Source organism: Sciurus carolinensis, chromosome 3 (assembly GCF_902686445.1).
Source record: "Sciurus carolinensis chromosome 3, mSciCar1.2, whole genome shotgun sequence".
Taxonomy (NCBI): domain Eukaryota; kingdom Metazoa; phylum Chordata; class Mammalia; order Rodentia; family Sciuridae; genus Sciurus; species Sciurus carolinensis.
Genome location: NC_062215.1, coordinates 148,110,223 through 148,121,241, shown reverse-complemented (window position 1 = coordinate 148,121,241; position 11,019 = coordinate 148,110,223). Strand labels below are relative to the sequence as shown.

Sequence of the window (11,019 nt, the reverse complement as noted above, 5' to 3'; positions counted from 1 at the left end):
TTTGTGTTCTCCCCATTTCCCCTTACTGCCTTTCCTCCTGCTGAGACCTGGGCTTCGGAATGACAAATACTCCAATTAACGACAGACTTCCTATAGGATCTTGCTCACTCATTTCTTTACCGTTTAAAACTTTGTGGGGCTAGGGCTGTAGCTTAATGGTAGAGCGCTTGCCTAGCACCTGTGAAGCACTGGGTTCAATCCTCAGCACCACATTAAAAAAAAAAAAATTAATTAAAACTTTGGGAAAATCTTTCCAACCCAATTTCAGGGCGTGTTGTGCCCAGCCACTAAAAACTGTTTTGTTTGCGATGCTGGGACCAAACTGAGCATAAAAAGTAATTTTAAATAGGTCTTAGTATCTTAGCAACAGCCAAAACCAAGCCAATTACTAACTTGGAGCGAATCTGACGCCGGTGGTGTACTCCTTCAAAGCATCCTTTTAATGGCCGTAGTCAAGGCACAGTGCTATTTTGTATCCTACTTCCCTCGCTTTACTAGCGTTCTCAAACCCAGTTTTTAATGAGCGTGGAGTGGATTCCTCGCCCTAGCAGCACCGCCTGGCACCTGCACGCGGGGCCGCGCGTTGGCCCGCCCCTCGCGCGTGCGTGCCCCGCCCCGCGGCCTCGACGCCTCCGCCACGTCATCGGTGCTTTTTGGGTCAAGGGCTGCGCTGGGACTGTCAGCTCCATTTTGTGGTCGGTGCCTGTCGCGATCAGCTGTGCCCTTCGGAGGTCGCGGTGCGAGCTTTGGTTCTTCGGCTTGGAGTCTCTGGCAGGACGGTGAGACGCGGGACGGTGGAGGGGGAGTGTGGTGTCCTCCCTGTGGGTCGGGTGCTGCCCTCTGCGCTGCTTGTGTGTCCGCCCGGGCTCTTCGCCCGCTCGGTGCCGCCTGCCCGCCACCCCAGAGCTGCACAAGGGCAGCGCGCTCGTCTACACTGCCGAAGCCCTTTGCTGCCAGTTTCTACCCACGGGTTGGCGACGGCGTTTGCCGGACGGGCGCCCTGTCAGGGTCCGCTCGTCCGGCGGCGGCAGCCCGATCCCGGGCCTGCGCCGCGGTGTTTACGGCCGCCGGCGCCCGAGCCCTAAGATGGCGGCGGGGCGGAGGCCGGGCCTAGCACTCTGGGCGGCGCCGCTGAGATTCTGGAATGTTCTCGGTCGCCCCGCTGTGGGCGGATATGTCCGTAGCAAATGGAGGGAAAAAAATAGTTGAACGTGTTGATTTGGTGGAATGAGGTAGGTAGGCCTGAAGTCTGTCTCGAAGTATTTACAAGGCGCTCTACCCTTAGTGGTAACAGAAAAACCAGACTAGGAACCCGAGGAAGGAAAGACCTTGGAGTGTGCAGTGTGCGTGTATTTATATGCATACATGCTTATGTGTACATGTTTGCGCTGTGTGTTTATGACACGTGTTGTGTGTAGGCTCAAACGGGCCACCGCACTTGGCTTGCGTGTGTACTTGCAGGAAGGGTGAAATTTTAGCGAAGTTAAATTGGGTTCCCTCTCCATCCACCTATCAAAATCCCCTACTTTAAATAAATCTGGGCATGACATGGACAATGCAGAATACTTGTGGGTAAAGTTCACAAACTCCAGAGTGCAATAATTGAATTTATTGGTATTCCTGATTAGAGGTTGTAGGTAGAGTGAATTTGAAGTTATAGTGTTAGATATGATTTAACTGGGGTAAATTTGTCTTTTTTGTGTAGATGAGACACTCAAAGAGAACTTACTGTCCTGATTGGGATGAAAAGGATTGGGATTTTGGAAAATGGAGAAGCAGTAGCAGTCATAAGAGGAAGAAGAGATCATATAGCAGTGGTCGAGAGAATAAGCATTGCAAATACAATCACTCTAAAACATCTGATAGGTAAGAAGGGTGTTTAAGTGTCTAAATGTAAAAATCAAATTTTTATCGTGATAAAACTAGTATTACTTTGTGGTTACTGTTCTGTTTGCAATGAGATTTTTGAGGACTTCTGATGTTTGTAAAATCGCATGCTTTGCTGGGGGCAGGGGGGTTGGGGGGCAGGACACAACATGACCTGTATGTAGGTCTGGGGCTTCAGCTGGTAGAATTCTTGCAGTAGCATGCATGAGCACACAAAAGTAAAAGTTGCTACAAATTTGACAAAGGTTAGTGCTGGCATAAAACATGGAAAACAATTTTTTCTTTAGCTATTACATGGAAAGCAGATCTATAAATGAGAAAGATTACCATAGTCGACGCTATATTGATGAGTACAGAAATGACTACAGTCAAGGATGTGAACTTGGACATCGCCATCGAGATCATGAAAGCAGATATCAGAACCATAGTAGCAAGTCCTCTGGTAGAAGTGGAAGAAGTAGTTATAAAAGTAAACACAGGACTCAGCACAGTACTTCACATCATCGTTCACATGGGGTATGAGCTGTTTTAAAACATTTTGGAAATTTTATTTCCCATGTGGAACAGGAAAACTTGAATTTGTGTTTGAGAAAATTCTGTTTTACGATAAAGCAATTTCAACTTTAACTTGGAGGATTATCATTAAGCTGTTTGCACATTGGATAAAATTCCTGAAAAACCATATGTTTAATTCTGTAATAAAATATTTGGCTTAGTAGTTGGATACTAATTGTAATTTTCAGTGAAATAGTGAAGGTGACATAGCAATAGCAAGACATTCTGAGAGTTTTTTTATAGTACTTCAACAATTCTGCTTTGGCAGAATAGGCATTTTTGTATGATTGAAGATTAGACGTACTTCTAACAAAGCATGTTCTTTCATTAAGCAAACTATAATATAAAAGGTTTGAACTTTATGGGTTGGTATGTATTAATTTGGTGATAGCTCAGATGACATTTAAAGTGCTGTAGTGTTATTCTTGTATACCAAATCTTTTTTCTTCCCAAAACTAGGACTTTGATTTTATTTACTATTCTAATATTTGTTTTCTTAGATTAGGTAGGGAATCTTAATTTGGCCACAGTCTACTTTAACAAGTAAATATTACATCCTACAGTTTTGCAACATTAAATTAGGACACTAGAAACTTAAAATTATGTTTCAGTGTTTCAGTGAATGCTACAACTAAGCATTTTTTTTTTTTTTTTTTTTTTTTAAGAAAAACAATTGTATTTATGTTTTGTTGCCTTACCACTTTGAGTATCTTATCTGAAAATCTGTTCCTTGCCATGTTTTTCTCCTGTTAACATAAACTATGTGCCCTGTGAATTTCTGGGGACTGAATTTGAAATTGCTCCTGCCAACCGTTTGTGGCCTGGCGTGTATCTGAATGCCTGAATATCTCCCCGCTGAATGAATTTCGTATTCTGCCCTGAATTCACTCGGGTATATTGATTGGCTGGATGATCTTGGTGCCGCCCACTTGACGTTTCCAGAAGAGTCACCGAAGGAAAAGAACCAGGAGTGTAGAGGATGATGAGGAGGGTCACCTGATCTGTCAGAGTGGAGACGTACTAAGTGCAAGATGTATAGAATATTTTTCAACACTTATTAACTTTTCAGATAACATAATCTATATAGATTAAGATTTCAGGGATTTGGAAATCTTTTTTTCTTTCTCTGTTTTCTTTTTCTTTTTTTCTTTTTGTTTTGTTTTTCCATTTCTTTTGGTGGGGGGAATTGTGTTTTTGCTTTCTTTAGAAATTTAATGTTATGCAGAACTTCCAGAACAGTAAATCAAGTTAATGAAATTAGCCTAAGAATGAAATTAGACCTAAAAATAGTTGTGTTTTTTTTTGTTTTTTTTTTTTGTTTTGTTTTTTTTTTGGTGGTGTTGACCAATAAAATAAATACCTAGCAATAAGGAAATTAGTAACATGAACTAGAATAATCTTCATTTATAAGTACTTTTTACCACTTTTTGGTGTAACTGAGATTCATTTCTCTCTTTTAGATGAAATTGTTGATACTTTAGGTGAAGGGGCTTTTGGAAAAGTTGTGGAATGCATCGATCATAAGGCGTAAGTTTCCTGTGCTGGCATTATACTTTGAGGAGGTTGCCAATATAGAAAAGTACTTTATATCATTAAGCTGTTTGGACTTGGGTCTCTTTGCTTATGTATGAGAAACTTCTAGTTAAAGGTATTTGACATTTAAGCAGCTATTAATAGTATATCCAGCTTCTGGGCTGGCACAGTGGTCCTGGGTTCAGGTCCCAGCACCAGCAAAAAGGTATATGCAGCTTCTGGTTCCACTTTAAGCTGAGATCATAATTTAGTGTTCTTTTGTTTGTCCCACCAAGAATAGTTATGGTACATGTATTTTTTTCAGCCTTGGTTTTATATTAGGAGATTTTGGAACTTTTCTTATCTCAGACCTTTTCAAGGTAGTTAGTTACTAGGACCCTGTGTTTTTAGAAAGTGCCATGATTCATTATGATAATAGTCAGGACTGAGCTGATAACTCTTCTGTATTGGGGTCATAAGCTTAATTATTTATGGCCTTAAACTGTTGGTTAAAATTTATTTTCTTGGTACTTGGGTTTTAGCTCAACCCAAGGTAGAGTGCTTGCCTAGCATGCACAAAGCCCTGAGCTATTTCCAGCATCTCAATAACATATCCTCTTCTTCTATTTTTGGAATGGGGAGGCTGGAGAGTGTAAATTTTTGCTTTTTCTTTTTCCTATTTGGTTCATTTCCCCCCTGTGAATGGCAGAGCTTTCAAGTTTGAGAAGATTTGGTATTCTGAGACTTAGCACTCTTTGCTGTGCAATATATACCACCATATCCTAACTTTTTGCTAACATAGCCAAAGCAAGATTTAACAGGGGAGTTGCTTTAGGAAGAAATTACTTTATTTACTTTTGTTTTGAGTCTTAGTTGGGATGTGGCATTATCACAGCATAGTTGTTAAATTAGAGCTGCTCCTACATTGTTAGTTGAAGGACCAAAAGCTGTCGTGAGTGATAATCTGATGAAGTTTCTGTTATTCGTATGTATTGGCATTACTAATTCTATGATTAAAGGTCATTCTACTTGCTTAAATTGAATCATAGAATACTTAAATATAATCACCCAAAATCTAAAAGGTCAACTCTAAATTTAAGAAAATAAAATTTGATGGGTCAGAATAAAAGTACAATTTAAAGAGGATAATAGAAAACTAGAATTGAACACCACGTGTCTTTTTTTTTTTTTTTTTGTGTCCTCTCTGAGGTTTGAAACACATCTATCATTTTTAACTTAAATTTATTTTCTCTTAACAGGGGAGGTAGACATGTAGCAGTAAAAATAGTTAAAAATGTGGATAGATACTGTGAAGCTGCTCGCTCAGAAATTCAAGTTCTGGAACACTTAAATACAACAGACCCCAACAGTACCTTGTAAGTATCAAAACAGAACTTGGAAAATGGCCTCAGGTAGATTTGGACTACAAGGTGTACTCAGGCTTTTTTTCATATGTTACAGCCGCTGTGTCCAGATGTTGGAGTGGTTTGAGCATCATGGTCACATTTGCATTGTGTTTGAACTACTGGGACTTAGTACTTACGATTTCATTAAGGAAAATGGTTTTCTGCCATTTCGGCTGGATCATATCAGGAAAATGGCATATCAGATATGCAAGTCTGTGAATTGTAAGTTCTGGCCTATCTTCCAAAAGCTGTGAGTTTGAGAACAATGTCAGACTGATCTAGATTTTTAAAAAACAGGACCTAATTTTGCTGAGGGTTTTGCTCAGTAGTAGATGGTGTGCTTTTAGCATGTGTGAAGTCCTGGGTTCTTTTCCCAGTACCACAAAAGAAAAGGGAACTCTATTGTGCATCATGGCAAATATATTGATGTGTGAGGTATAATGTAATTAGCTTGGTTTAGTGTTTTTACAACACATGCATTTATGAAGACATTACATATACTGTAAATAGGTTCAGTTTTTGTCAGTTAAAAATAAAAGCTGGGTGGAAGTGTCGCGTGTCTGTAGTACCAACTACTAGGGAGATTGAGCCCAGGATTTCAGGGCAGTCTGGATAAGATAATGGAATCCCATCTCAAATAAATAGGAGGAGAAGGGGAATGAGTAGGTAGATAATAGAGATTTACTTGAGTACAAGCTGTTAAGTCTATAGCATGTGTTTAATTCAACAAATAATACATTATCCAACATAATATTTATTGAAGACTGATTTAACCCATTTCCTAAAAATATTCACCTTGAGTTGTTGGTACTTATTTAAAGGATATAGCTTTTAGTCTGATAATTTTAGTAGCTGATTACAATTTTACTGATTCATTCTTGGGCCCTGTGCAGGGGAATGCATCTGTACATTTTTACCATGGGGTGTGGGGGGGGTCAGTTTTTTTCATTTTATTTTCAGGTTACAGTAAAACTTTGTTTAATTTTCAGTTCTGCACAGCAATAAATTGACTCACACAGATTTAAAGCCTGAAAACATCTTATTTGTGCAGTCTGACTACACAGAGGTGTATAATCCCAAAATGGTAAGTTTTCAATGTGTTATCTTGATAGTTTAAGGTGAATTTTTTACATTTCGTCTTCATAACTATCATTTATGATTTTCAGAAACGTGATGAACGTACCTTAATAAATCCAGATATTAAAGTTGTAGATTTTGGAAGTGCAACATATGATGATGAACATCACAGTACACTGGTATCTACAAGACATTATAGAGCACCTGAAGTTATTTTAGGTTAGTACTCATTAATTACACTCCGAAAAACTATATTTTTTGAACCTGTTGTAAAAATTCAGTTTTAGGTCTTATTCAGTGTAGAACTTTGAAAACTTTTTTTTTTTTTTTTTTTTTTTTGCGGTGCTGGGGATCGAACCCAGGGCCTTGTGCTTTCAAGGCAAGCACTCTATCAACTGAGCTATCTCCCCAGCCCCAAAACTTTTCCCTTTTAAAGAATCACTATTACAAGATACACTAAGGACTTTAGCAGCAGCCTTCAGACTTGAGCACAAGTAGCTTAACCTTTTTGGAGTTTGTTACGTGTTTATCTTGTAGTCATGCATTGCTACATGAGGATATGTTCTGAGAAATGTGTTGGCGGTGAACATCATAGAATGTAGTCTACAAAACCAGACTGTGTGTGATCAAGCACAAAAAAATATGAAGCAGTCAAGGGATTTAGATGACTGTATGACCGATTGATCCTACAATATGTACAATCAGAAAAATAAGAAATTATACTTTATGTATGATCTATCAAAATGTATAAATGTACTCTGTCATGTACAACTAATTAGAACAAATTAAAAATTAATTAAAATTAAAAAGATCTAGTAAACATGAGGTATATGAGGCTACTGCCAACAAAACATGGTGCATACTGCTTTATAACAAACATGTATTTTTGTGATATTGCTAACACATAAACCAGTGACATTAGCACTACCAAGTATTAAATCATAAATGTGCTGTGCTTCTATAAAACTGCCAGCGCACAATTGTTTCCATCAGAATCATAAACATTTGAGCAATGCAAGCGTGCCTTCATGTTGCAACTGCTACATTACTAGGTGGTAGGAATTTTCTATTTCCATTATAATCTTACCTAGACATAAGCAGTCTGCTGTTGACCAGCATGTCATCATACAGTGCATGAATTGTATGTGGTAGGGCTTAAAAATGTATTTCTCTAATGCATATTATAGCCCAGAGAATTTGTATACTTAGTCTTTATTGGTGCATTTAGATCCTGTTTTACAGTTTAGGACACTGAAAAAAAAAAAAAAAATTACTGGTCCCAAAGTTAAGGCAGAGTTGACTTGAACCCAGATATCTTCAAAGCCCAACCTTATATTAAATGTTTTCTCCTAATTCATAAATTATGTGTGTTCTTTTTCAAGAGAGTGATAGTCTTGTTAATTGACTTTTGATGTCTTTAAGAAATAAGGTTGGCCTGGGGAGATAGCTCAGTTGGTAGAGTGTTTGCCTTGCAAGCACAAGGCCCTGGGTTCGATCCCCAGCACCGCAAAAAAAAAGAAAAAGAAAGAAATAAGGTTATTTATTCCCCCTAACATTGTGCTTTGTTTTGCAGCCCTAGGATGGTCCCAACCATGTGACGTCTGGAGTATAGGATGTATTCTTATCGAATACTATCTTGGGTTTACAGTATTTCCAGTAAGTGATAATGATTTTTCAGCAGCTTTGCATAAGAAAAGTACCTGTTTCTGAGAATAATTTCAAGTTTACATATAATTTTGTAATTTATATTTTCTTCATAATTTTTCTTATAAGCGATTATCCCTATCCATTTGAGGAAATCATTGCAAAGTCATTATTATTCAGGGTTTTTCCCCCCCTATGTAACTGCTAAAAAGTATACCTTTTTAGATGCTTATCTTTGTTGTACCTTCTAGTCATGTCTTGACTTAGAAAATTAGCACTGATGTTAAATGAGAATAGTGCATGCACAATGTGTGAGCAAATAGAGTTAATGAGGTTTTGTTCTGTTTTTAAGACACATGATAGTAAGGAGCACTTGGCAATGATGGAAAGGATTCTTGGACCTCTACCAAAACATATGATACAGAAAACCAGGTATGTTTTATTTTATTTAAGAGGTAGTGACGTCCTTTGTAGCATTTGGTTAATTGTTCGGATGTGAACTTTATTAAATAAATCACTAATGCATTTTCATTTAATAACAGATTACTTTGGTGGCAAGTGAATATAACTCTGTACATTAGCTACCTTTTAAGTCTCTAAAAGCATTGATCTTTATAAAGTGTAGTAAATGATAGAACCAGTCACCTTTGCTATAAGTTTTCAGTATCTACATAAACATAAATGGATATTGACTTGTTTTTAGGAAACGTAAATATTTCCATCATGACCGATTAGACTGGGATGAACATAGTTCTGCTGGTAGATATGTTTCAAGGCGCTGTAAACCTCTGAAGGTAAGTTTGGGACGTTACTTAAATGATCCAAATCTTAAGATTCCCCTCTTTTTTGTTACATACTTCTTTCGTTACATATCTCTTTTGGTGCTAGTATTGAATATCCAGGGCCTTATGTTCCACTACTAATCTCCATCCTCAGCTCTTCTCTTTCTATGATGGAGAAATGAAATAAATGGTAGTGGAAAGGCTGTTGAATGTACTTCTCTTTTCCTTTCAGGAATTCATGCTCTCTCAGGATGCTGAACATGAGCTTCTCTTTGACCTCATTCAGAAAATGTTGGAGTATGATCCAGCCAAAAGAATTACTCTCAAAGAAGCCTTAAAACATCCATTCTTTCACCCACTTAAAAAAACTACATAAATTTATAATTATATAGCTCTCTTGAAGAGATTGTACAGGCTGTATCAGTCTAGTTTTTGAAATATAAGTTATTTTGTACAGCTTTGTAAATTTCTTAAGTTTTTATATTGACACGTTCATTTTGTTTCAATAATTGATTTGTTTATATCAAATAGCTAATATCCAATAGCTAAGTGAAGTAACATTTTTAAGTAATTATAAAATGATTTGTTCAGAATAAACTAATGAAATTTACATGAATATATACAATTTGATATTAGCACTATTTTTCTTCCTACCTTTGTCACTTTAAAGGATGACCATTTCTTCTCTTGGCAGTTTCCTTCAGTCTTTGGAAATACTTAGCTTTGTTTCCATTTTTAGGGATTCTAAAAATTGGGACTTAGGCCATCCTTCTCTTTCTTACTACATATGAAACCAAGTTAAAGGGTAGCTTTTTTTGTCCCAGTGGCGCTGCTTATCTGTGTAAAGTCGGTTTGTGCCTCCCAGGATGTCATCCCACCCTGGTAACCACGGTTGGTCTATGCTTAATGCAGTTGGACACAGAATGGATGTTGGAAGAGGGGCTCACCTCTGGGCTTCCATGGGAACCACTTAGACATCTGCATCCTTCTGTCTTTGGAGCTCCAGGGGTCTGGTTACATGTTGCTTAGGCTGGTACTGGAACTCCTGGGCTCTAGCAGTCCTTCCAATGCCTTGGTCTCCCAAGTGGCTGGGATTGCAGGTTTGCTATTAGAAACCAAGCTTTGAATGAACCAGGATGAATTCCAGAAGTGTGGAGCCCCGGGTGCCACTATGTTGACGTCAGTCTGATATCTCTTTGCTTCAGTCCATCCTGCAACAGAAGTTGCTCAGCCATGGAGTTAGGAGTAGGAATCCTCTTGAAAGGAAAAGGAGACCAATTCCACAAGGCTGTTGTGTACTTAGCTTGAGGGCTAACCACAATTAAAGGCTGTACCCATTTCTTAAAATTCAAGAATTAAATTAATGACTTTATAACCTTCCTACCTGGAGAAAGAATAAAATACTTGAAATTTAAAATAAGAAAAGACTCAGAGATTAGCCAAGAAGTTTTCATTCTTCTTTCATGTTCAAGTTTAGTTTGCACAAATAACTTCAGACCCTTGTGTTCCTTCAGGACTAATAATGAATTATAGAACCTTGAGGATCCTTTGCAACCAAGTCTCTGAATTATCAAGTAACTCTAATAAGGCAGAATTTTGTCTACGATTTTATTTATGCTTGATCCATGTGTGTTCATGTACTAGCTGTCAAACCCCGTGCCTTGTGTATGTTAATCAAGCACTCTTAACACTGAGCTATATCCTTAGCTCTAGAACATTTCTGTGCTTTTCTGTATATCTAAAACTGCAGAACATAACAGTATCTCAGTTGTAAGTATAAATTATTTTAATATATGAAAAACAGTTGAACTTGTACACAGCTGTAACCCCAGCTTTTTAGCTACTTAGGAGGATGAGAAAGGATTTCAAGTTTGAGGCTAGCCTGGACAATCTAGACCCTGTCAAAATTTTAAAAAGGGATGGGGATGTAGATAAGTGGTTGGGTGCTTGCCTGAAGTGTGAGGCTGAGTCCTTGGGCTCAATCCCAAGCCCTTCATGCCACCCCCCAAAAAAAGGAACAGTCTTAATCTTTTTTGGAGGGAGTGATTAACCCCAGGTGCACCTTACCACCGAGCTACATCTACCCCTTTTTAATTTTGAGATAGGGTTTCTAAGTTGCTGAGGCTGACCTGGAACTTGGAATCCTGCCTTGGTCT

The 11,019-nt window shown here is 38.2% G+C and overlaps 1 protein-coding gene across 2 annotated transcripts; it reads left to right on the top strand.

Moving 5' to 3' along the window:
- Positions 1 to 553: 553 nt before the first annotated feature.
- Clk1 (CDC like kinase 1) lies at positions 554 to 9,479 on the top strand. Of its 2 annotated transcripts, XM_047546269.1 has the most exons (13): positions 554 to 779; positions 1,706 to 1,866; positions 2,175 to 2,403; positions 3,385 to 3,475; positions 3,903 to 3,969; positions 5,214 to 5,330; positions 5,416 to 5,582; positions 6,350 to 6,444; positions 6,527 to 6,656; positions 8,011 to 8,093; positions 8,434 to 8,513; positions 8,785 to 8,875; positions 9,096 to 9,479. In XM_047546269.1, exons 2-13 carry the CDS (start codon positions 1,706 to 1,708, stop codon positions 9,237 to 9,239), a joined length of 1,455 nt encoding a protein of 484 aa, XP_047402225.1. In that variant the 5' UTR covers positions 554 to 779; the 3' UTR covers positions 9,240 to 9,479. The 2 variants fall into 2 exon arrangements, with proteins under 2 accessions (XP_047402225.1, XP_047402226.1); XM_047546270.1 differs by lacking the exons at positions 554 to 779; positions 1,706 to 1,866; positions 3,385 to 3,475 and having other exon boundaries at positions 2,264 to 2,403.
- Positions 9,480 to 11,019: the final 1,540 nt, after the last annotated feature.